General features: G+C 42.6%; 1 protein-coding gene across 3 annotated transcripts in view; it reads left to right on the plus strand.

Moving 5' to 3' along the window:
* The window catches only part of ABCF2 (ATP binding cassette subfamily F member 2), a 131291-nt gene that overhangs the window by 55506 nt on the left and 48422 nt on the right, over window positions 1-27363 (plus strand). For all 3 annotated transcript variants that reach the window (XM_053713247.1, XM_053713249.1, XM_053713248.1), the window contains exons 5-9: window positions 6356-6527; window positions 6654-6749; window positions 6832-6934; window positions 7018-7113; window positions 7277-7396. In XM_053713247.1, coding sequence (XP_053569222.1) covers window positions 6356-6527; window positions 6654-6749; window positions 6832-6934; window positions 7018-7113; window positions 7277-7396 — 587 coding nt within the window. The remainder of the gene's footprint in view (window positions 1-6355; window positions 6528-6653; window positions 6750-6831; window positions 6935-7017; window positions 7114-7276; window positions 7397-27363) is intronic.

Below are 27363 nucleotides of genomic sequence, written 5' to 3' on the forward strand. Positions count from 1 at the left end.
TGTTTGAAGAGAACAGCCTAATGTGGAAACGTGCTGCAAAGTTAAAGCGCTAACCGTTCCTGTATGTGCCCTGTTCTTTCTGCAGACATGATGCATTTTCTGCGATGACGTCTCAGATCACTATGTTCTGCCTTGGGGCTTATTTTTTCCATTAGATGGATATTTGAAATATAAGGAAAAGTATATATTTCTCTTGTAAGGTGTATCCAGTCCACGGATCATCCATTACTTGTGGGATATTCCCATTTCCCAACAGGAAGTTGCAAGAGGAAACCTACAGCAGAGCTGCAATATAGCTCCTCCCCTAACTGTCATAGCCAGTCATTCTCTTGCAACTCTCAACAAGCAAGGAGGTCGTAAGAGAGTGGTTAAATATAGCTAGTTTATTTTCTTCAATCAAAAGTTTGTTATTTTTAAATAGTACCGGAGTTGTGCTATTTTATCTCAGGCAGTAAATAGAAGAAGAATCTGCCTGAGGTTTCTATGATCTTAGGTTGTAACTAAGATCCATTGCTGTTCTCACATATGTCTGAGGAGAGAGGTAACTTCAGCGAGAGAATAGCGTGCAGTTTACTCTGCTATGAGGTATGTGCAGTTATAATTTTTTCTAGAGATGGAAAACACTAGAAAATGCTGCTGATACCGGATTAATGTAAGTTAAGCCTGAATACAGTGATTTAATAACGACTTGTATCATGCTTACTCCAAGGGGTAATACCCTTATGATATTTACAATATAAAACGTTTGCTGGCATGTTTAATCGTTTTTAAATATACTTTGGTGATAAAACTTTATTGGGGCCTAGTTTTTTTCCACATGTCTGGCTTAAATTTTGCCTAGAAACAGTTTCCTGAGGCTTTCCACTGTGTTACTATGAGTGGGAGGGGCCTATTTTAGCGCTTTTTTGCGCAGTTAAAATTACAGACTGACATCCAGGTTCCCTCAAAGGCCCTCTGAATGCTATAGGACATCTCTAAAGGGCCCAAAGGCTTTCCAAAGTCGTTTATTGGGGAAGGTAGGGCTACAGCTTGCTGTGGCAGTTGGTTGTGACTGTTAAACGTCTATTTCGTTTTTTTGATCCCTTTTTTTGAACTAAGGGGTTAATCATCCATTTGCAAGTGGGTGCAATGCTCTGTTAGCTTATTATGCACACTGTAAAAATTGTTTGATTTACTGCATTTTTTTCACTGTTTTTCAATGTTTTTCAAATTCTGACAATTTGTTTCTCTTAAAGGCACAGTACCGTTTTTTTATATTGCTTGTTAACTTGATTTAAAGTGTTTTCCAAGCTTGCTAGTCTGTATAAACATGCCTGACATAGAAGAAACTCCTTGTTTATTATGTTTAAAAGCCATGGTGGAACCCCCTCTTAGAATGTGTACCAAATGTACTGATTTCATTTTAGGCAATAAAGATCATTTTCTGTCTTTTAAAAATTTTTTATCACCAGAGAAATCTGACGAGGGGGAAGTTATGCCGACTAACTTTCCCCACGTGTCAGACCCTTTGACTCCCGCTTAAGGGACTCGCGCTCAAATGGCGCCAAGTACATCTAGGGCGCCCATAGCGTTTACTTTACAAGACATGGCGGCAGTCATGGATAATACACTGTCAGCGGTATTAGCCAGACTACCTGAATTTAGAGGAAAGCGAGATAGCTCTGGGGTGAGACAAAATGCAGAGCATACTGACGCTTTAAAAACCATGTCTGATACTGCCTCACAATATGCAGAAGCTGAGGAAAGAGATCTTCAGTCAGTGGGTGATGTTAATGACTCAGGAAGATACCTGATTCTAATATTTCTACATTTAAATTTAAGCTTGTACACCTCTGCGTGTTGCTTAGGGAGGTTTTAGCTGCTCTGAATGACTGTGATTCCATTGCAGTGCCAGAGAAATTGTGTAGACTTGATAAATACTTGCAGTGCCGGTGTGTACTGATGTTTTTCCAATACCTAAAAAGGTTTACAAAAATTATTAATAAGGAATGGGATAGACCAGGTGTGCCGTTCTCTTCTCCTCCTATTTTTAGAAAAATGTTTCCAATAGACGCCACCACACGGGACTTATTGCAGACAGTCCCTAAGGTGGAGGGAGCAGTTTCTACTCTAGCAAAGCGTACTACTATCCCTGTGGAGGACAGTTGTGCTTTTTTAGATCCAATGGATAAAAAATTAGGTTACCTTAAGAAAATATTTATTCAACAAGGTTTTATCCTACAGCCCCTTGCATGCATTGCCCCTGTCACTGCTGCTGCGGCGTACTGGTTTGAGTCTCTGGAAGAGGCTTTACAGGTAGCGACTCCATTGGATGACATACTTGGCAAACTTAGAGCACTTAAGCTAGCCAATTCTTTTATTTCTGATGCCATTGTTCATTTGACTAAACTAACGGCTAAGAATTCTGGTTTTGCTATACAGGCGCGCAGAGCGCTATGGCTTAAATCATGGTCAGCTGACGTGACTTCAAAATCTAAGCTACATAACACTCCCTTCAAGGGGCAGACCCTATTCAGTCCTGGTTTGAAGGAGATTATTGCTGATATCACTGGAGGAAAAGGTCATGCCCTTCCTCAGGACAGGTCCAAATCTAGGGCCAAACAGTCTAATTTTCGTGCCTTTCAAAACTTCAAGGCAGGTGCGGCATCGACTTCCTCTAATAATAAACAAGAGGGGAACTTTTGCTCAATCTAAGACGGTCTGGAGACCAAACCAGACCTGGAAAAAAGGTAAGCAGGTCAAAAAAGCCTGCTGCTGTCTCTAAGACAGCATGAAGGAACGGCCCCCTATCCGGTAACGGATCTAGTAGGGGGCAGACTTTCACTCTTCACCCAGGCGTGGGCAAGAGATGTTCAGGATCCCTGGGCGTTGGAAATTATATCCCAGGGATATCTTCTGGACTTCAAAGCTTCCCCCCCAAAAGGGAGATTTCACAATTATCTGCACACCAGATAAAGAGAGAGGCATTCTTACACTGTGTATAAGACCTCCTAGTTATGGGAGTGAACAGGAACAGGGTTTTTACTCAAATCTGTTTGTGGTTCTCAAAAATGAGGGAACCTTCAGACCAATTTTGGATCTAAAGATCTTAAACAAATTCCTCAAAGTTCCGTCGTTCAAAATGGAAACTATTCGTACCATCCTACCACTGATCCAGGAGGGTCAATATATGACTACAGTGGATCTAAAGGATGCTTATCTTCACATTCCGATGCACAAAGATCATCATCGGTTTCTCAGGTTTGCCTTCCAAGACAGGCATTACCAGTTGTAGCTCTTCCCTTTGGATTAGCTACAGCCCCAAGAATCTTTACAAAGGTTCTAGGGTCGCTTATGGCGGTCCTAAGGCCGCGGGGCATAGCAGTAGCCCCTTATTTAGACGAATCCTGATACAGGCGTCAAACTTCCAAATTGCCAAGTCTCATACGGACGTAGTACTGGCATTTCTGAGGTCGCATGGGTGGAAAGTGAACGAGGAAAAGTTCTCTATCCCCACTCACAAGAGTTTCCTTTCTAGGGACTCTGATAGATTCTATAGAAATGAAAATTCACCTGACAGAGTCCAGGTTATCAAAGCTTCTAAATTCCTGCCGGGTTCTTCATTCCATTCCGCGCCCTTCGGTGGCTCATTGTATGGAAGTAATCGGCTTAATGGTAGCGGCAATGGACATAGTGCCGTTTGCACGCTTACATCTCAGACCGCTGCAACTATGCATGCTCAGTCAGTGGAGCGGGGATTACACAGATTTGTCCCCTCAACTGAATCTGGACCAAGAGACCAGGGATTCTTTTCCCTGGTAGCTATCTCGGGTCCATCTGTCCAAAGGTATGACCTTTCGCAGGCCAGATTGGACAATTGTAACAACAAATGCCAGCCTTCTAGGTTGGGGTGCAGTCTGGAACTCCCTGAAGGCTCAGGGATCGTGGACTCAGGAGGAGTCTCTCCTTCCAATAAATATTCTGGAACTAAGAGCGATATTCAAGGCTCTTCAGGCTTGGCCTCAGTTAGCAACTCTGAGGTACATCAGATTTCAGTCGGACAACATCACGACTGTAGCTTACATCAACCATCAAGGGGGAACAAGAAGTTCCCTAGAGATGTTAGAAGTTTCAAAAATAATTCGCGGGGCAGAGATTCACTCTTGCCACCTATCGGCTATCCATATCCCAGGTGTAGAGCACTGGGAGGCGGATTTTCTAAGTCGTCAGACTTTTCATCCGGGAGAGTGGGAACTCCATCCGGAGGTATTTGCACAACTGATTCATCGTTGGGGCAAACAAGAACTGGATCTCATGGCGTCTCGCCAGAACGCCAAGCTTCCGTGTTACGGATCCAGGTCCAGGGATCCCAAGGCGACACTGATAGATGCTCTTGCAGCGCCCTTGTCTTTCAACCTGGCTTATGTGTTTCCACCGTTTCCTCTGCTCCCTCGACTGATTGCCAAGATCAAGCAGGAGAGAGCATCAGTGATTCTGATAGCACCTGCGTGGCCACGCAGGACCTGGTATGCAGATCTAGTGGACATGTCATCCTTTCCACCATAGTCTCTGCCTCTGAGACAGGACCTTCTACTTCAGGGTCCTTCCAACCATCCAAATCTAATTTCTCTGCGGCTGACTGCCTAGAGATTGAACGCTTGATTTTATCAAAGCGTGGCTTCTCCGAGTCAGTTGATACCTTAATACGGGCACGAAAGCCTGTCACCAGGAAAATTTACCATAAGGTATGGCGTAGATATCTTTATTGGTGTGAATCCAAGGGTTACTCATGGAGTAAGGTCAGGATTCCTAGGATATTATCTTTTCTCCAAGAAGGTTTGGAAAAAGGATTGTCAGCTAGTTAAGCGTCTGGCAGATGTTCCCGACGTTCAGGCATTTTGTCAGGCTTTAGTTAGAATCAAGCCTGTGTTTAAACCGGTTGCTCCACCATGGAGCTTAAACTTGGTTCTTAAGGTTCTTCAAGAAGTTCCGTTAGAACCTCTTCATTCCAAAGATATCAAACTTTTATCTTGGAAAGTCCTTTTTTTGGTAGCTATTTCCTCGGCTCGTAGAGTCTCCGAGTTATCTGCCTTAAATGTGATTCTCCTTATCTGATTTTTCATACGGATAAGGTAGTCCTGCGTACCAAATCTGGGTTTTTACCTAAGGTGGTATCTAACAAGAATATCAATCAAGAGATTGTTGTTCCATCCTTGTGTTTCACAATCTGGACGTGGTCCGTGCTTTAAAGTTTTTTACTTACTAAAGATTTTCGTCAAACATCTGCTTGGTTTGTTGTCTTCTCTGGACAGAGGAGAGATCAAAAGGCTTCGGCAACCTCTCCTTCTTTTTGGCTAAGAAGCTTAATCCGCTTAGCCTATGAGACTGCTGGACAGCAGCCTCCTGAAAGGATTACAGCTCATTCCACTAGAGATGTGGCTTCCACTTGGGCCTTTAAAAATGAGGCTTCTTTTGAACAGATTTGCAAGGCGGCGACTTGGTCTTCGCTTCATACTTTTTAAAAATTTTGCAAATTTGATACTTTTGCTTCTTCAGAGGCTATATTTGGGGGAGAGGTTTTACAGGCAGTGTTTCCTTCCATTTAAGTTCCTGCCTTGTCCCTCCCTTCATCCGTGTACTTTAGCTTTGGTATTGGTATCCCTCAAGTAATGGATGATCCGTGGACTGGATACACCTTACAAGAGAAAACACAATTTATGCTTACCTGATAAATTTATTTCTCTTGTGGTGTATCCAGTCCAGGGCCCATCCCTGTCATTTTAAGGCAGGTAATTTTTAAATTTAAACTACAGTAACCACTGCACCCTATGGTTCCTCCTTTCTCGGCTTGTTTTCGGTCGAATGACTGGCTATGACAGTTAGGGGAGGAGCTATATTGCAGCTCTGCTGTGGGTTTCCTCTTGCAACTTCCTGTTGGGAATGAGAATATCCCACAAGTAATGGATGATCCGTGGACTGGATACACCACAAGAGAAATAAATTTATCAGGTAAGCATAAATTGTGTTTTTTGGATATAAATTGGGCTTCTAAGATTACTTAATAAAATAAATGCTGGGGCCAGGAGTCCAATCTGGTGCTCAGCTAGTGTAGTAGGGTATTCACTGCTTACCTTAGGGGTGAGGGCATGTTTGTACATAGTTATTTTGTCTCTCACCCCTCCCCTGTCTCTCTCGCCCCGCCCCTCTATGTATTGCCTACCTCACCGTTGAGTATGTATCTCTCGCCCCTGTTTGCCTTATCCTTCATTTTACTTACACTCCCCTCTATTTGCTTATTAATCATCTAACCCCACATTACCTGCCATTCATCTCATTTCCCCTTGCTGCTGCTTATAACTGATACCCGTCCCACCAGCTGAATGTGAGAAGCTTATGGATTTGTACGAACGTCTGGAGGAACTGGATGCCGCCAAGGCAGAAATGCGAGCTTCAAGGATCTTGCACGGTCTTGGCTTCTCCCCAGCTATGCAGCGCAAAAAGTTGAAGGATTTCAGTGGTGGTTGGAGGATGCGAGTGGCTCTTGCCAGGTAACTTCTAGTAAGATGCTTCTCAGCATATGAGGCCCTCTGGAATGTGCTGGGACTGTGTGCTCTGGTCAGTGACCCCATACGCTCTGGTGATCTCACTGATCCTCTGACTTGCTGTCTTTACAGAGCACTGTTTATTCGGCCATTCATGTTGCTTCTTGATGAGCCAACAAACCACTTGGACCTGGAAGCCTGCGTGTGGCTGGAGGAGGAGCTCAAATCGTAAGTTGGAATCTGGGTGTTGGGGTGAGATGTCTGCACTGTGTGTGTCCTTGTCTCATGCATTTGTTAACTCTTTCTGCAGTTTCCGTAGGATCCTTGTGCTTATTTCTCACTCCCAGGATTTTCTTAATGGCGTCTGCACGAATATTATGCATCTGCACAACCGCAAACTAAAATACTACACAGTGAGTTCAGTGCTGGGTATATGGTTATGTGAGTGCCAAGGTTGTACCTTCATGGAATAACCCCCTCTCCCCCCAAAACACAGGGCAACTATGATCAGTATGTGAAGACCAGGCTGGAACTGGAGGAGAATCAGATGAAGCGGTTTAACTGGGAGCAAGATCAGATTTCACATATGAAGGTAATGAGCGCTTGCTGACATTGTGCCCCCTGTAGCTCCCGTGTATCTGGCACATGATAGACCTCTTGTGCTTTCCCAGCCTCGTATCCTGTGGTGGTTGTGCACACTGACCTTTCATCACCTACATTCTAAAATCATTTTTTTTATATATATAAAATTGTAGAACTACATTGCCAGGTTTGGTCACGGCAGTGCGAAGCTGGCCCGCCAGGCTCAGAGCAAAGAGAAGACACTGCAGAAGATGATGTCGTCCGGTCTGACTGAGAAAGTCGTCAGTGACAAGGTGAGAGTGCAAAGCAATGCTATGCATGTGATAGGAAGGTGAGGAAGCAGATGCGTCTGGGCGGTGAGTGTGGGGGCAGACGCGAGGAAGCAGGTGCATCTGGGCTGTTTGTGGGTGTGATGGGGTTTCTTTGCACACACATGAGTGTAGGCCTTTGGGGGAGGGGGGGTGATAGGGTTTCTGTGCACACACATTAGCGTAGGTCTTTGGGGGTTTCTGTGCACACACATGAGCGTAGGCCTTTGGTGGTTTCTGTGCACACACATGAGCGTAGGCCTTTTGGGGGAGGGGGTGATAGGGTTTCTGTGCACACACATGAGCGTAGGTCTTTGGGGGTTTCTGTGCACACACATGAGCATAGGCCTTTTGGCGGGGGGTGATAGGGTTTCTGTGCACACACATGAGCGTAGGCCTTTGGGGGGGTGATAGGGTTTCTGTGCGCACACATGAGCGTAGGCCTTCCTTTGTTCTTTTCTTTTTAAACACACGATGAGTCCACGGATCATCTTCATTACTTATGGGATATTCACCTCCTGGTCAGCAGGAGGAGGCAAAGAGCACCACAGCAGAGCTGTCAAATAGCTCCTCCCATCCCTCCCACCCCAGTCATTCTCTTTGCCTACGTTATTGATAGGAAGAGGTAAAGTGAGGTGTTAGAAAAGATTCTTCAATCAAGAGTTTATTATTTTTAAAGTAGTGCAGTCTCTTCAGTAGAGCTTTTGGTGGCTTTAGAGCAATGGGAACTGGTGGGACATAATTCTCACTGCGCCTCTCATACATTTCTGCTGCCCTTATACGGATGGCCTAAGCAAGCTTAACTCAGGCTTTATCATTTTCCACAGGGCTATGGGAGGGAGAGGACCTCTTAAACCTGTTAGACTGTCTGCTATTGGACAGAATTAAGGTAAGTGCTGATTTTATTTTTTTATTCTGGGATGATACAAGACTCGGATATGACTCGCATATGAGGCTCAGAAATATGGGGCTCTTTATGTTGGGACATCAGGCTCTCTGTGTATGGAGGTTTTTCTCTTGACAGCTTAAGTACAGGCACTGGGGCTGGGAGTTGAGCTTATTTTTTTCCCTATCGGTTCATCTTAACTAAGATGAAGCCAGTCGGGTGGTGTGTATTTACCAACGCCCACGATGGGCGGGGCTATCGTTTTTGCGCGCTTGCTAATTACGCTGCGCAGTTTTCAGCCTTGTCTGGTGCATGGAGCTGTTCCGGGTTGGCTGTATGGCGACTTTGCTTATCTTGCAAACGGACAGTTGAGAGAGAATCAGCGTCGCACTAGAACCGCATGGTTTTTCATTAGAAGCAAGCGGTTGTAGCGCTATAGAGCCCTTATCTGCATCGCTGGGGATATAGCAGTGAATCCGATTGGCAGGTAGGTGACTCAGCAGAGCTGCTGAGGCGTAAAGGTGTCTGAATTTTATTTAATTGAGGATACGTTTTTTTTCTCTTAAGGCAGGGAAATAGTTTCCGTTTAAAATTTAAAGACACAGTATCGTTTTAGACATTCAAAATTCTTTGAGTTAAAGCAATCTGTATAAATTTTGTTTTTTATTTTGGGACACATTTTTTCTCCCTGCAGTAAAAACGTTTATTTTTAAATTTTAAAGGGCCAGTAACGGTTTATTGTAATTTTACTTTTATAAAAAAAAAAAAAAAAAAAAAAAAAAAGTTTTTATTACATTGTTGTTTTACCATGCTTCAGTATGGACATGGGAGCCGTGCAAGATGTTACTTGCTCCATGTGTTTGGATGCCAATGTGGAACCACCAATCCCTTTTTGTCCCTCCTTGTATTGAGAGGGCTTTAAGTTATAGGGAAAAGATTTTTCATGAGCAAACATTTTCAAAGGCGGATGCTTCTCAGGAGTCTAATGAAGAGATTCAGAGTATGCCGCAGCTTTCTCCCCAAGCGTCCCAAACTTTAACGCTCGCGCAAGCAGTGCCCTGTACTTCTGCTCTAGCACCTGCTGGAGTTACCTTAAGACATAGCTGCACTTATGTCTTCTACAATTTCTGATGCGTTGTCTGCTTTTCCTATGCTTCAAGGCAAGCGTAAGAGGAAAGACAACCATGTTACCAGTGAGGTTTCCGATGCAATGGTGGCATTCTCGGATGTACCCTCCCAGGGAACTGAGATGGAGGGTATAGAGGTTCTATCAGAAGGCGAAATTTCATACTCAGAAAGTTCATTGCCTTTGACTGATTCAGAGGTTGTATCTTTCAGGTTTAAACTAGAACACCTCCGCCTGTTACTCAGGGAGGTTTTGGTACTTTAGACTGTGATTCTACAGTAGTGGTCGCTCCTGCAGATTGTGATTCTACAGTAGTGGTCGCTCCTGCGAAGTCAAGTAAATTGGACAGATATTTTGAAGTTCCCTCTTACTCAAACGTTTTTCCAGTGCCAAAGCGAGCTTCAGACATTGTTTCCAAGGTGTGGGAGAGACCAGGTATTCCCTTCTCTCCCTCTCCTATTTTCAAGAAGATGTTTCCTATAGCTGACTCTGTCAGGGAGACTTGGCAGACTGTTCCTAAGGTGGAAGGGGCTATTTCCACCTTAGCCAAGCGAACTACTCTTCCCATTGAGGATAGTTGTGCTTTTAAAGATCCCATGGACAAAAAGTTGGAGGGTCTACTTAAAAAGATTTGTTCACCAGGGTCTGCTATTGCAGCCAGCTGCGTGCATTGCTACTGTTACTAGTGTGGCAGCATATTGGTTTGATGCTTTGTCTGAGTCTCTCAGGACTGAGACTTCCTTAGAGGAGATCCAAGATAGTATTAAAGCTCTGAAGTTAGCCAATGCTTTTATTACTGACGCTTCTCTGCAAATTACTAAATTGGCAGCTAAGAGTTCGGGGTTCTCTATCCTAGCCCGCAGAGCCTTATGGTTAAAACCCTGGTCTGCGGACGTGTCATCTAAGTCTAAGCTTCTAGTGATTCCTTACAAGGGGAAGACCTGGTTTGGACCTGGCCTGACAGAAATGATCTCTGATATCATGGGAGGTTAGCGCTGCGGAATCTGTTGTCTACAAATAACCGATAATAATAAGTTAAGGGTCAACTCCTTCCTCAGGATAAGAGAAACAAACAGAAAGGACAACAGAATAATTTTTGTATCTTTCAAAATTTCAAGGGAAATACTTTCTCTTCCTCCTCTAAACCAGAACAATCTAAGCCTACTTGGAGACCCAACCAGTCTTGGAACAAGGGTAAACAATCCAAGAAGCCTGCTGTTGAATCCAAAACGGCATGAAGGGCATGCCCCTGATCTTCTTTGTTCTTCGTTCAGGCTTGGGTTTGGGACGTTCAGGATCCCTGGGCAGTAGAAATAGTGTCTCAGGGATACAAACTGGAGTTAAAAAAATTTCCTCCCAGAGGAACATTTCTTCTTTCAAGATTATCTGCAAACCAGATAAAGAGGTGTTCTTACATTGTGTAAGAGGCCTCTCCTCCCTGGGAGTGATTGTTCCCGTTCCAGTACAGGAACAGGGGCAGGGTTTTTATTCAAATCTGTGGTTCCCAAAAAGGAGGGAACTTTCAGACCTATCTTAGACCTTGAGTCTAAACAAGTTTCTCAGAGTTCCGTCATTCAAGATGGAAACTATTCGTACCATTCTTCCATTGATCCAGGAGGGTCAATTTATGACAGTGGATTTAAAGGATGCTTATCTACATGTTCCTATCCACAGAGATCATCACAGGTTCCTGAGGTTTGCTTTTCTGGACAAACACTTTCAGTTCGTGGCTCTTCCTTTCGGTCTGGCCACGGCACCCAGAATTTTCACAAGTTCTGCGGTCTCTACTGGCGGTTCTAAGACCACGGGGCATTGCGGTGGCACCTTATCTGGACATTCTATTCCGGGCGTCGTCTTCTCAACAAGCAAGATCTCATACCGACGTTGTGCTATCCTTCCTGAGAACTCACGGGTGGAAGGTAAATCTAGAAAAGACTTCCTTAATCCCGAAGACATTGGTGACTTTTCTAATCAATTCTATATCTATGAAGATTTTTCTGACAGAAGTCAGGAAATCAAAAATTCTAGATACCTGTCGAGCCCTTCAATCCACTTCTCGGCCATCAGTGGCTCAGTGCATGGAAGTAATCGGACTGATGGTGGCGGCAATGGACATCATCCCGTTTGCTCGGTTCCACCTCAGACCTCTGCAGTTAAACATGCTCAGGCAGTGGAATGGAGATTATGCAGGCTTGTCTCCTCGAATAACCCTGGAACAGGAGACGAGGGACTTCAATGGTGGTTGTCTCTGGATCATCTATCCCAGGGAACCTGCTTTCGCAGACCGTCCTGGGTGATTGTGACAACAGAAGCCAGCCTTCTGGGGTGGGGAGCTGTCTGGGGTTCCCTAAAGGCTCAGGGAGTGTGGACTCAGTCAGTCTGTTCTTCCTATAAACATTCTGGAACTAAGAGCGACCTTCAATGCTCTTCTGGCCTGGACTCAGTTTGCTTCGGCCCAGTTTATCAGATTCCAGACGGACAACATAACGTCAGTGGCTTACATCAATCATCAGAGAGGAACGAGGAGTTCCTTAGCGATGACTGAGGTAGCCAAGATAATCTGGTGGGCGGAGGCCCATTCTTGCTATCTGTCAGCGATCCACATCCCAGGGGTGGACAACTGGGAGGCAGACTTTCTGAGCAGGCAGACTTTTCATCCGGGAGAGTGGGAACTCCATCCGTAAGTGTTCTCCAACCTGATTCTCAAATGGGGTCGGCCGGAGTTAGATATCATGGCATCTCGTCAGAATGCCAAGCTCCCGAGATACGGGTCGAGGTCCAGGGATCCCCAGGCCGAACTGATAGATGCTCTGGCGGTTCCTTGGTCTTTCAGCCTTGCATACCTATTTCCTCAGTTTGCGCTTCTTCCTCGGGTCATTGCTCGAATCAAGCAGGAGAGGGCATTGGTGATCCTCATTGCACCTGCTTGGCCTCACAGGATTTGGTATGCAGATCTGGTGGACATGTCATCTCTACCACCTTGGAGACTTCTGTTGAGGAAGGACCTTCTAATTCACCCAAATCTAGTTTCTCTGAAGCTGACTGCTTGGAGATTGAACGCTTAATTTCTTCTACATGATACGACGAGTCCACGGATTTCATCCTTACTTGTGGGATATTAACCTCCTGCTAGCAGGAAGTGGCAAAGAGCACCACAGCAGAGCTGTATATATAGCTCCTCCCTTCCCTCCACCCCCAGTCATTCTCTTTGCCTGTGTTAGTAATAGGAAGAGGTAAAGTGAGGTGTTAGTTTTAGATTCTTCAATCAAGAAGTTTATTTTAAATGGTACCGGTGAGTATTATTTTTCTCAGGGAGATCTGGAAGATGAAGATTTCTGCCCTGAGGTTGATGATCTTAGCAGATGTAACTAAGATCTACGTTGGTTCCCACTGAGTTTCTGAAAGTAGTGCAAGAGAAGTCTTCAGTGTGGAGAATGGTTTTATGCTACAAGCAGCATTGAGGTATGTTCAGTCTTTTAATTCTGACGAGACTTGGTATATCAGAACTGGCTGACATTTTTTCCCTGCAAGGGAAGGGGTAAGCAGTAGACCTGTACACATAGGGTATTACTGAAAATCCTGTGTTTATTTCTTTAATTGACATAGTACTGGCTGAAAGCAATATTCTATGGGACACTGGGAGAGGCAGCTTAACGGTTTTTATTTGATAAAGCAACAAATAATCAGTATGGCTGCAGTGTTATAGTAGTGTTTAAGGGGACCACATGGCTTTCTTTTCAAACCGCTTCCTATGTGGTTATACAGACTGGTAAAATGACGTCCATGATGGGCGGGGTCTTTTTTTCAATTAAGATATATTTTTTGCCATAAAATGTCTTAGAGGTTAAATTCACCCTTTGCTCATAGGGTGCAATCATTTTTGGCCCAATTTAATAAGTATATTTAATTGTGTAGCGTTATTTAACGTTTTAGGCAGTTTAGGAAAAATTGTGCGCTTTTTTTTATTTCTTAAAGGCGCAGTACACATTTTTCAAATATTTGTTGAAATCAATAAATAAGGTGTTATACGACTATTGTGGTTATTACTAGTATGTTCAACATGTCTGACATTGAGGAAACTAATTAATTGCTCTGTTTTAGAAGCCATTGTGGAACCCCCTCTTACTTTGTGTACCTCTTGTACTGAAAGGGCCTTACAATGTAAAAAACATATTTTAGGTAAAGAAACTGTGCCTAAGGATGATTCTCAGTCTGAAGAGAATCAGGATATGCCATCCAATTCTCCCCAAGTGTCACAACCTTTAACACCCACACAAGCGACGCTAAGTACCTCAAGTGCGTCTAATTCTTTCACCCTGCAGGATATGGCTGCAGTTATGTCAACTACTCTTACAGAGGTATTATCTAAATTACCAGTGTAACAGGGTAAACGCAGTAGGCCAGGTATTAACGTGAATACGGAATCCTCTGATGCTTTATTGGCTATTTCCGATGTACCCTCACAGGGCTCTTAGTTGGGGGTCAGGGAATTGCTTTCTGAGGGAGAACTTTCAGACTCTGGAAATATGTTACCTCAGACAGATTCGGACAGCATGTCCTTTAAATTTAAGCTTGAACGCCTCCGCCTGTTACTTCCAGAGGTTTTAGGGACTCTGGATGATTGTGACCCTATTGTGATACCACCAGAGAAATTGTGTAAAATGGACAAATATCTAGAGGTGCCTACTTACATTGATGTTTTTCCGGTTCCTAAAAGGATTTCGGAAATTATAAAAAAAACCCTGGGCATTGGAAATAGTGACCCACGGGTATCAACTGGAATTCAAGGATTTTCTCCCAAGAGGGAGATTTCTTCTTTCACGATTATCTGTAGACCAGATAAAAAGAGGCGTTCTTACGTTGTGTAAAAGACCTCTCTACTATGGGAGTCATTTGTCCCGTTTCAAGGTTGGAACAGGGACAGGGGTTTTACTCAAATCTTTTCTTGGTTCCCAAAAAAAGAGGGAACTTTCAGACCCGTTTTAGACCTCAAGTGTCTAAACAAGTTTCTCAGAGTCCCATCGTTCAAGATGGAGACTATCCAAACAATTTTACCAATGATCCAAGAGGGTCAATATATGACTACCGTGGACTTGAAGGATGCATACCTTCATATCCCTATCCACAAGGATCATCATCAGTTCCTAAAGTTTGCCTTCCTGGACAAACCTTTTCAATTTGTGGCTCATCCCTTCGGGTTGGCCACAGCACCCAGAATCTTCACAAAGGTTCTAGGGTCCCTTCTGGCGGTTCTCAGACCGCGGGGCATAGCAGTGGCGCCTTATCTGGACGACATTTTGATTCAGGCATCAACTTATCTGACGGAGGTCAGAAAATTAAAAATTCTAAATACTTGCCGAGCACTTCGGTCCATTCCTTGGCCATCAGTGGCTCAGTGTATGGAGGTAATTGGATTAATGGTAGCGGCAATGGACATCATTCAGTTTGCTCGCTTTCATCTCGGACCACTGCAGCTGTGCATGCTTGGACAGTAGAATGGGGACTATGTGAGTTTGGTCTCTTGATCCAGATTTATCTGAGGAGATAGAGACTCTCTTCTTTGGTGGTTGTCGCCGGATCATCTGTCCCAGGGGACGTGTTTCCGCAGACCATCGTGGGTGATAGTGACAACGGACGCCAGTCTACTAGGCTGGGGTGCAGTCTGGAATTCCCTGAAGGCTCAGGGTGTATGGACTCGGTCGGAGTCACTTCTTCCAATCAATATTCTGGAATTGAGAGCAATATTCAATGCGCTTCAGGCATGGCCTCAGTTGGCTTCGGACAAATTCATCAGATTCCAGTCAGACAATATCATGCCTGTGGCTTATATCAATCATCAGGGGGAACGAGGAGTTCCTTAGCGATGATAGAAGTATCCAAGATAATCCGATGGGCAGAAACCCACTCTTGTTATCTGTTGGCAATCTACATCCCAGGAGTAGAAAACTGGGAAGTGACAGACTTTTCTTCCGGGGGTGTGGGAACTCCACCCGGAGGTGTTTGCCTCACTGATCCTCGAATGGGGCAGGCCGGAATTGGATCTGATGGCATCTCAACAGAATGCTAAGGTTCCAAGATATGGATCCAGGCCGAACTGATAGATGCCTTGGCAGTGCCTTGGTCGTTCAGCCTAGCTTATGTGTTTCCACCGTTTCCTCTCCTTCCACGTGTGATTGCTCGGATCAAACAGGAGAGAGCTCCGGTAATCTTGATCGCACCTGCGTGGCCACGCAGGATTTGGTATGCGGATCTAGTGGACATGTCTTCTCTGCTACCATGGAAACTTCCTCTGAGACAGGACCTTCTCATTTAAGGACCTTTCCAACATCCAAATCTAAATTCTCTGCAGATGACTGCTTGGAGATTGAACGCTTGATTTTATTTAAGCGGGGATTCTCTGATTCGGTCATAGATACTCTGATTCAGGCACGTAAGCCTGTCACTAGAAAAATCTATCATAAGATATGGTGTAAATATCTTTATTGGTGTGAATTCAAGGGCTACTCATGGAGTAAAGTTAGGATTCCCAGGATTCTGTCTTTTCTAAAAGAAGGATTGGAGAAAGGGTTATCGGCGAGTTCCTTAAAGGGACAAATTTCTGCTTTGTCGATTTTGTTTCACAAACAGATGTGCCAGATGTTCAGTCTTTTTGTCAGGCTCTATCTAGAATTAAGCCTGTATTTAGACCAATTACTCCTCCCTGGAGTTTGAATTTAGTTCTTAATGTTCTTCAAGGGGTTCCGTTTGAACCTATGCATTCCATAGATATTAAGTTGTTATCTTGGAAAGTTCTGTTTTTGGTTGCTATTTCTTCTGCTCGCAGAGTTTCAGCTTTCAGCGTTACAATGTGCTTCGCCTTACCTTATATTTCATTCTGCTAAGGTGGTTTTGCGTACCAAACCTTTTATTTCTTCCTAAGGTTGTTTCAAATAAGAATATTAATCAGGAAATTGTTGTTCCTTCTTTGTGTCCTAATCCTCCTCCTAAGAAGGAGCGTATATTACATAACCTGGACGTGGTCTGTGCCTTGAAGTTTTACTTACAGGCAACTAAGGATTTCTGTCAATCATCTTCATTATTCATTGTTTATTCTGGAAAGCGTAGGGGTCAGAAAGCTACGGCTACCTCTTTCTTTTTGGCTGAGGAGTATCATCCGCCTGGCATATGAGACTGCTGGACAGCAGCCTCCTGAAAGAATTACGGCTCATTCTACTAGGGCTGTGGCTTCCATATGGGCATTTAAAAACAATGCTTCTGTTGAACATATTTGCAAGGCTGCGATTTGGTCGTCTCTTTATACTTTTTCCAAATTTTATAAATTTGATACTTTTTGCTTCTTCTGAGGCTGTTTTGGGGAGAAAAGTTCTTCAAGCAGTGGTGCCTTCTGTTTAGGTCTCTGTCTTGTATGACTGAGAGCTGCCTCTTCATCTTTGGATACACCTCTTTTGGATTTATTTCCACCACTAGATATATGGACTTGGTTTGGTTATTTGTGATATCAATAATTTAGAAATATTGGTTATCCTACTTTTGTTGTTACTATATCTTATTGTTATTGTATTTTGGTATATAAGGAGGCGTCCCCTAAGGGTGTGGTACACGTTGGTGTATACCACACTCTCACTATTCTTTTATATTGTCCCTCCTGTTTCATCCGTGTCCTGTAGCTTTGGTATTGTATCCCACAAGTAAGGATGAAATCCGTGGACTGGTCGTATCATGTAGAAGAAAAGTAAATTTATGCTTACCTGATAGAAGAAATTAATTTACTATACGACGAGTCCACGGCTCTCCCTGTCATTTTTCAGACAGATTATATTTTATTTTCTATTACAAGATATGCCGAGTCCACGGGTTTCATCCTTACTTGTGGGATTTATCCTCCTGCTAACAGGAAGTGGCAAAGAGCACCACAGCAGAGCTGTTACATAGCTCCTCCCTTAACTCCTCCCCCCAGTCATTCTCTTTGCCTATGCTAGTAATAGGAAGGGTAAAGTGATAGTGGTGACAAAATGATAGTTTTAATTTCTCCAATCAAGATGATTTTTATTTTAAATGGTACCGGTGAGTACTATTTTGCTCAGGGAGGATATGGAAGATTTCTCCCTGAAATTGATTATCTTAGTAGCAGTTACTAAGGTCAGTTATGGTTCCCACTAATCTGAAGGTAATATGAAGGAAACTCTTCAGTGTGGAGGACGGTCTCATGCAATAAGCGGCATTTAAGGTATGTGTCAGCCTAATTTTTCTGAGGAAACTTTGTATATCAGAATTGGCTGTATTTGGTTCCTTATAATGGGAACAGGGTAAGCAGTAGTCCTAAATGTAAAGGGGAGTTACTGTCCTACTGGGTGTTTTCTTTCTTACATTATTGCAGCACATTTCATAAGCAGCATATACATTGACACTGGGGCCTTTTTTTCATAAGTTTATTTATGAAGGACAGCAATAAAAGATCTTATTTTGTGTGTAGAGGTTTGGGGACCACTTAGCTGTTTTATAACCGCTTCCCATGCGGTAGTTAAATTTCTTAGTGCGACGTCCATTGTGGGCGGGGCCTAGTTTCACGCCTCAGATGCGCAGTTTACTCTGAAGGAGACAGCAGACATTAGCTCCGGTTGGGCCCTATCTGTGTTTTACACTATCCGGATTGGTGTCTATTTGTTTGGCAGTTATCTGGGTGCAGGGGTCATTATTTAGAAAATTGTATTTTTTGAAAGTAATGTTCCTGTAAAGAGTAAATTCAATCCTTGCATGTGGATGCAATAATTTTTGGTAATTTATATGTCTATATCTACTTTTTAAACATTCATAGACGTTTTTAAGCGTGCTTGAGAAAAAGATTGTGTTATTTCTTAAAGGCACAGTACTCATTTTTTTGCAAAATTGTTTTTGTCAACAAATAAAGTATTTACCAACTGTTGTGGTTATTGCTACTTTAACATGTCTGACATTGAGGAAACTCATTGCTTTGTGTTTAGAAGCCATTGTGGAACCCCCTCTTACATTGTGTACCTCTTGTACTGATAGAGCCTTACACTGTAAGGAACATATTTTAGGAAATGAAAGTATGTCTAAGGATGATTCTCAGTCTGAAGAGAATCAGGATATGCCATCTAATTCTCCCCAAGTGTCACAACCTTTAACACCCACACAAGTGACACTTAGTACCTCTAGTGCGTCTAATTCTTTTACTTTGCAAGATATGGCTGCAGTTATGTCAACTACTCTAACTGAGGTATTATCTAAACTGCCAGTTTTGCAAAGTGAACGCAGTAGGTAATGTAAATACTAGGGTTGCACCGATACCATTTTTTTAAGACAGAGTAAAAGTACCGATACTTTTTTTCAAATACTCACCGATACCAAATACCGATACTTTTTTAATGTCATGACAGTTTACCAGGCACAATACAGACTAATGATTTAAGATTGCTTCTTTATAATTATGAACTGTATCTCAAAAGACATTTTGAAATAATTAAACAGTTTTATGTGCTTGTTGCCACAAAGTTCACAGAACATGTTTATAAATAAAATTATTGCAATAACAAATATTAACAATAAATAACAGCTGCAGCAGCTGGAACTGGAAAGCTACAATTTAAAGGGGCTATTACTGGATTCAATTGAGTTGTAGGGTGCCTATATAACTATCTGACATTTGTACTTAATACAAAGTAATATAATTTAATTCTGAAAATATTGGGGAAGGAGTGTCCCAGTAATCTCCTTTGAGAAAAATGGGGCATTTGTATTCTACTGACTCAACAGAAAATAAGGCTGGTCTTCATATTTTTCCAGGGCTGCTTTTTATTCCCAGTCCAGCCCTGGCTAAGGGTGTTTCTCAGAGTACAGTATATTTTGAGCATAATTGTGAAAGATGAGAGGCTTCCAGCTGTAAAGTAGCAGCTTTTAAAGCACTGCTCTGACGTAAAATAATACAAATAACAGCAATTTGTATTGGCAGAACAGAAGTGAACAATTTTTATTTAAGTCTCCACTCAAGCTTAAAATGAAATGGGAACATAGTTTGAAAAACGCCACAAGATGGCATATGGGTAGGAATTGGAGGTATTGGTTTAAGTATCGGTGCATTTGCACGAGTACAAGTACTCATGCAAATACTTGGTATCGGTACCGATACTAGTATCGGTATCGGTGCAACCCTAGTAAATACTGAACCCTCTAATGCTTTAGTAGCAATTTCCGATGTACCCTCACAATGCTCTGAATTGGGGTTCAGGGAATTATTGTCTGAGGGAGAAATTTCAGATTCAGGGAATGTTACCTCAGACAGATACGGACTTAGCGTCCTTTAAATTTAAACTTTAACACCTTCGCCTGTTACTCAGGGAGGTCCTAGCGACTCTGGATGATTGTGAACCTATTGCAATTCCTCCAGAAAAATTGTGTAAGATGGATAAATATCTAGAAGTTCCTACTTACACTGATGGTTTTTCCAGTTCCCAAAAGAATTTCGGAAATTGTTAGAAAGGAATGGGATAGACCAGGCATACCGTTCTCTTCCCCCTCCTAATTTTAAGAAAATGTTTCCCATATCAGACTCCATTAAGGACTCTTGGCAAACGGTCCCTAAGGTGGAGGGAGCAATATCTACTGTAGCTAAGCGTACAACTATACCTATTGAGGACAGTTGTGCTTTCAAAGATCCTATGGATAAAAAATTAGAGGGTCTTCTAAAGAAATTCACCAGGTTTTCTTGTTACAACCTGCTGCCTGCATTGTTCCAGTAACTACGGCGGCGGCTTTCTGGTTTGACACCCTTGAGGAGTCTCTGAAAGTAGAGACGCCCCTAGACGACATTTTGGACAGAATAAAAGCTCTCAAACTAGCAAATTCTTTTATCACAGATGCTATTTTTCAGATTACTAAATTAGCAGCAAAAAATGCAGGCTTTGCCATATTGGCGTGCAGAGCGCTATGGTTAAAATCGTGGTCTGCTGATGTATCATCAAAGTCTAAACTGTTAACTATTCCTTTCAAAGGTAAGACCCTGTTCGGCCCTGAATTGAAGGAAATCATTGCTGACATTACTGGAGGTAAAAGCCATGCCCTACCTCAAGACAAACCTCTTAGGATGAGGGGTAAAATTAATTTTCGTTCCTTTCGAAATTTCAGAGGAGTACCCTCTGCTTCCCCTTTCACCAATAAGCAGGAAGGAAATTTTGCTCAATCCAAGTCTGTCTGGAGACCTAATCAGACCTGGAATAAGGGTAAACAAACCAAAAAGCCTGCTGCTGCTACCAAGACAGCATGAAGGGGCAGCCCCCGATCCGGGACCGGATCTAGTAGGCGGCAGACTTTCTCTCTTTGCTCAGGCTTGGGCAAGGGATGTGCAAGATCCCTGGGCATTAGAAATTGTGACCCAGGGGTTTCAACTGGAATTCAAAAATGTTCCCCCAAGAGGGAGATTTCATCTTTCACGTTTGTCTGTAGACCAGACAAAAAGAGGTGTTCTGAAACTGTGTAAAAGACCTCTATTCCATGGGAGTAATTTGTCCAGTTCCAGAACAGGGACAGGGGTTTTACTCAAACCTTTTCGTGGTTCCCAAAAAAGAGGGAACTTTCAGACCTATTTTGGATTTTAAGTGTCTAAACAAATTTCTCAGGGTCCCATCGTTCAAGATGGAGACTATACGAACAATCTTACCAATGATCCAGGGTCAATACATGACCACTGTGGACCTAAAGGATGCGTACCTTCACATTCCTATCCACAAGGATCATCAACTGTTTCTAAGGTTTGCCTTTCTGGACAAGCATTATCAGTTCGTGGCCCTTCCCTTTGGGTTGGCCTCAGCTCCCAGAATCTTCACAAAGGTGCTAGGGTCCCTTCTAGCGGTTCTCAGGCCGCGGGGCATAGCAGTGGCGCCCTATCTGGAAGATATTTTGGTTCAGGCGTCAAGTTATCATCTGATCAAATCTCACACGGACATCGTGTTGTCATTTCTAAGAACTCACTGTTGGAAAGGGAATATAGAAAAGAGTTCAGTTGTTCCACAAACAAGAGTTCCATTCTTGGGAACTCTCATAGACTCGGTAGACATGAAAATATTTGACGGAGGTCAGAAAATCAAAAATTCTATATACTTGCCGAGCTCTTCAGTCCATTCCTCGGCCATTAGTGGCGCAGTGTATGGAGGTCATTGGATTAATGGTAGCAGCAATGGACATAGTTCAGTTTGCTTGCTTTCATCTCAGGCCACTGCAACTGTGCATGCTCAGACAGTGGAATGGGGATTATGCAAATTTATCTCCTCCGATAAATCTGGATCAAGAGACCAGAGACACTCTTCTTTGGTGGTTGTCACAGGATCATCTGTCCCAGGGAATGTGCTTCCGCAGACCATCATGGGTTATAGTGACAACGGACGCCAGCCTCTTGGGCTGGGGTGCAGTCTGGAATTCCCTGAAGGCTCAGGGAACTTGGACTCCGGAGTCTCAGTTGCCAATCAATATTCTGGAACTGAGAGCAATATTCAATGCGCTTCAGGCGTGGCCTCAGTTGGCACTGACCAAGTTCATAAGATTCCAGTCGGACAATGTCACGACTGTAGCATATATCAATCATCAGGGGGGATCAAGAAGTTCTCTTGCGATGATAGAGGTATCAAAGATAATCCGATGGGCAGAGATTCACTCTTGCCATCTATCAGCAATCTATATCCCAGGAGTAGAGAACTGGGAGGCGGATTTTCTAAGTCGTCAGACTTTTCATCCGGGGGAGTGGGAACTCCATCCGGAGTTGTTGGCATCGTTGATCCATCAATGGGGCACACCGGAATTGGATCTGATGGCATCTCGACAGAATGCCAAACTTCCACGCTACGGGTCCAGGTCAAGGGATCCCCAGGCTGTACTGATAGATGCTCTAGCAGTGCCTTGGTCGTTCAACCTGGCTTATGTGTTTCCACCATTTCCTCTCCTGCCTCGTGTGATTGCAAGAATCAAACAGGAGAGAGCTTCGGTTATCCTAATAGCGCCTGCATGGCCACGCAGGACTTGGTATGCGGATCTAGTGGACATGTCTTCTCTGCCACCGTGGAAACTGCCATTGAGACAGGACCTTCTCATTCAAGGTCCGTTCCAACATCCAAATCTAAATTCTCTGCAGCTGACTGCCTGGAGATTGATCGTTTGATCTTATCTAAGCGGGGATTCTCTGAGTCGGTCATTGATACTCTGATTCAGGCTCGCAAGCCTGTCACTAGAAAGATTTACCATAAGATATGGCGTAAATATCTTTATTGGTGTGAATCCAAGGGTTACTCATAGAGTAACATTAGGATTCCTAGGATCTTGTCCTTTCTCCAAGAAGGATTGGAGAAGGGATTATCTGCTAGTTCTTTAAAAGGACAAATTTCGGCTTTGTCAATTTTATTACACAAGCGTCTGGCACATGTCCCAGACGTTCAGTCTTTTTGTCGGGCTTTAATCAGAATCAAGCCTGTGTTTAAACCTGTTGCTCCACCATGGAGTCTGAATTTAGTTCTTAATGTTCTTCAAGGGGTTCCGTTTGAACCCATGCATTCCATAGATATTAAGCTGTTATCTTGGAAGGTTTTATTTTTAGTTGCTATCTCTTCTGCTCGAAAAGTTTCTGAGCTTTCTGCGTTACAATGTGATTCCCCTTATCTTATATTCCATTCTGATAAGGTGGTTTTGCGTACTAAACCTGGATTCCTTCCTAAGGTTGTTTCAAATAAGAATATTAATCAGGAAATTGTTGTTCTTTCCTTGTGTCCTAATCCTTCTAAGAAGGAATGTCTATTGCATAACTTGGATGTGGTCCGTGCTTTGAAGTTTTACTTACAAGCGACCAAGGATTTCAGACAAACATCCTCTTTTTTTTTTTTTTTTTTTTTTTTGTTTATTTTGGAAAGCGTAGGGGTCAAAAAGCTACGGCTACCTCTCTCTTTTTGGCTGAAAAGCATCATCCGCCTGGCATGAGACTGCTGGACAGCAGCCTCCTGAAAAAATTACGGCTCATTCTACTAGAGCTGTGGCTTCCACATGGGCTTTCAAAAACGATGCTTCTGTTGAACAGATTTGTAAGGCTGCGACTTGGTCCTCCCTTCATACTTTTTTCCAAATTTTACAAATTTGATACTTTTGCTTCTTCTGAGGCTGTTTTTGGGAGAAAGGTTCTTCAAGCAGTGGTGCCTTCCGTTTAGGTTCCTGTCTTGTTCCTCCCTTTCATCCGTGTCCTAAAAGCTTTGGTATTGGTATCCCACAAGTAAGGATGAAACCCGTGGACTCGGCATATCGTAAAAGAAATCAATTTATCAGTTAAGCATAAATTTACTTTTCTTTCATGTAATTAACAAGAGTCCATGAGCTAGTGACGTATGGGATATACATTCCTACCAGGAGGGGCAAAGTTTCCCAAACCTTAAAATGCCTATAAATACACCCCTCACCACACCCACAAATCAGTTTTACAAACTTTGCCTCCAAGGGAGGTGGTGAAGTAAGTTTGTGCTAGATTCTACGTTGATATGCGCTCCGCAGCAAGTTGGAGCCCGGTTTTCCTCTCAGCGTGCAGTGAATGTCAGAGGGATGTGAAGAGAGTATTGCCTATTGAATGCAGTGATCTCCTTCTACGGGGTCTATTTCATAAGGTTCTCTGTTATCGGTCGTAGAGATTCATCTCTTACCTCCCTTTTCAGATCGACGATATACTCTTATATTTACCATTTCCTCTACTGATTCTCGTTTCAGTACTGGTTTGGCTTTCTACAAACATGTAGATGAGTGTCCTGGGGTAAGTAAGTCTTATTTTTTGTGACACTCTAAGCTATGGTTGGGCACTTTATTTATAAAGTTCTAAATATATGTATTCAAACATTTATTTGCCTTGACTCAGAATGTTCAACTTTCCTTATTTCCAGACAGTCAGTTTCATATTTGGGATTATGCATTGAATTATCATATTTTTTCTTACCTCAAAAATTTGACTTTTTTCCCTGTGGGCTGTTAGGCTCGCGGGGGCTGAAAATGCTTCATTTTATTGCGTCATTCTTGGCGCGGACTTTTTTGGCGCAAAAATTCTTTTCCGTTTCCGGCGTCATACGTGTCGCCGGAAGTTGCGTCATTTTTTGACGTTATTTTGCGTCAAAGATGTCGGCGTTCCGGATGTGGCGTCATTTTTGGCGCCAAAAGCATTTAGGCGCCAAATAATGTGGGCGTCTTTTTTGGCGCTAAAAAATATGGGCGTCATTTTTGTCTCCACATTATTTAAGTCTCATTATTTATTGCTTCTGGTTGCTAGAAGCTTGTTCACTGGCGTTTTTTTTCCCATTCCTGAAACTGTCATTTAAGGAATTTGATCAATTTTGCTTTATATGTTGTTTTTTTTTTCTTTTACATATTGCAAGATGTTCCACGTTGCAACTGAGTCAGAAGATACTACAGGAAAATCACTGCACAGTGCTGGAGCTACCAAGCTAAGTCTGCTATAAACTTTTGGTATCTGTTTTCTCCAGCTGTTATTTGTATTGCATGTTATGTCAAACTTATTAATGCAGATAAAATTTCCTTTAGTACTGTTACATTACCTGTTGCTGTCCGTCAACATCTAATTTTCAGAGTGTTCCTGATAACATAAGAGATTTTATTTTTTTAAATCCATTAAGAAGGCTATGTCTGTTATTTCTCCTTCTAGTATACATAAAAGTCTTTTAAAACTTCTCTTTTTTCAGATGAATTTTTAAATGAACATCATCATTCTGATACTGATAATGGTTCTTCTGGTTCAGAGGTTTCTGTCTCAGAGGTTGATGCTGATAAATCTTTGTATTTGTTCAAGATGGAATTTATTCGTTCTTTACTTAAAGAAGTGTTATTTGCATTAGAAATAGAGGATTCTGGTCCTCTTGATACTAAATGTAAACGTTTAAATAAGGTTTTTAAATCTCCTGTAGTTATTCCAGAAGTGTTTTATCTCCCTGATGCTATTTCTGAAGTAATTTCCAGGGAATGGAATAATTTGGGTAATTTATTTACTCCTTCTAGACGTTTAAGCAAATTATATCCTGTGCCATCTGACAGATTAGAGTTTTTTGGGACAAAAATCCCTAAGGTTATGGGGCTGTCTCTACTCCTGCTAATGTACTACTATTCCTATGGCAGATAGTACTTCATTTAAGGATCCTTTAGATAGGAAAATTGAATCTTTCTAAGAAAAGCTTACTTATGTTCAGGTAATCTTCTTAGACCTGCTATATTTTTAGCGGATGTTGCTGCAGCTTCAACTTTTTGGTTAGAAGCTTTAGCGCAACAAGTAACAGATCATAATTTTATAGCATTATTATTATTCTATAACATGCTAATAATTTTATTGGTGATACCATCTTTTGATATCATTAGAGTTGATGTCAGGTATATGTCTCTAGCTATTTTAGCTAGAAAAGCTTTATGGATTAAACTTGGAATGCTGACATGTCTTCTAAGTCAACTTTGCTTTCCCTTTCTTTCCAGGGTAAATAATCATTTCGTTCCTTTCCTCACAACAAGGAACAAAAGCCTGATCCTTCATCCTCAGGAGCGGTATCAGTTTGGAAACTATTTCCAGTTTGGAATATATCCAAGCCTTATAGAAACCTATAGCCAGCTCCTAAGTATCTATGAAGGTGCGGCCCTTATTCCAGCTCAGCTGGTATGGGGCAGATTACGTTTTCTTCAAAGAAATTTGGATCAATTCCGTTCTTAATCTCTGGTTTCAGAAACATTGTTTCAGAAAGGTACAGAATTGGCTTCAAGTTAAGGCCTCCTGCTAAGAGATTCTTTTCTTTCCCGTGTCCCAGTTGACACAGCAAGGCTCAGCATTTCTGAAATGTGTTTCAGATCTAGAGTTGGCTGGAGTATTTATGCCAGTTCCAGTTCTGGAACAGGGGCTGGGGTTTTATTTTATCTCTTCATTGTACCAAAGAAGGTCAATTCCTTCAGACCAGTTCTGGATCTATCATTATTGAATCGTTATGTTAGGATACCAACATTCAAGATGGTTACTGTAGGACTATCCTGCCTTTTGTTTAGCAAGGGCATTATATGTCTACAATAGATTTACAGGATGTGTATCTGCATATTCCGATTCATCCAGATCACTTTTAGTGTCTGAGATTCTCTTTTTAGACAAGCATTACCAGTTTTGTGGCTCTACTGTTTGGCCTAGCCTCAGTTCCAAGAATTTTTTTCAAAGGTTCTCGGTGCCCTTCTTTCTGTAATCAGAGAATAGGGTTTTGGTATTTCCTTATTTGGACGATATCTTGGTACTTGCTCAGTCTTCTCATTTTCGAAGAATCTCATACGAATCGACTTGTGTTGTTTCTTCAAGTTCATGGTTGGAGGATCAATTTACCAATCAGTTCATGGATTCCTCAGACAAGGGTAACCTTTTTAGGTTTCTAGATAAATTCAGTGTCTATGACTGTCCTTGTCAGACAAGAGAAGTTTAACATTGATATCAGCTTGTCAAAACATTCAGTCACAATCATTCCCTTTGGTAGCCTTATGCATGGAAATGTTGGGTCTTAGGACTGCCGCATCAGATGCGATCTCCTTTGCTCGTTTTCACATGCGACCTCTTCAGCTCTGTATGCTGAACCAATGGTGCAGGGATTACTCAAAGATATCTCAATTAATATCTTTAAACCGATTTTACGACACTCTCTGACATGGTGGACAGATCACCATCGTTTAGTTCAGGGGGCTTCTTTGTTCTTCCGACCTGGACTATAATCTCAACAGATACAAGTCTTACAGGTTGGGGAGCTGTGTGGGGGTATCTGACGGCACAAGGGGTTTGGGAATCTCAGGAGGTGAGATTTCCGATCAATATTTTGGAACTCCGTGCAATTTTCAGAGCTCTTCAGTCTTGGCCTCTTCTGAAGAGAGAGTTGTTCATTGTTTTCAGAT

The sequence above is a fragment of the Bombina bombina genome, chromosome 5, assembly GCF_027579735.1.
Source record: "Bombina bombina isolate aBomBom1 chromosome 5, aBomBom1.pri, whole genome shotgun sequence".
In the NCBI taxonomy this organism is placed as follows: domain Eukaryota; kingdom Metazoa; phylum Chordata; class Amphibia; order Anura; family Bombinatoridae; genus Bombina; species Bombina bombina.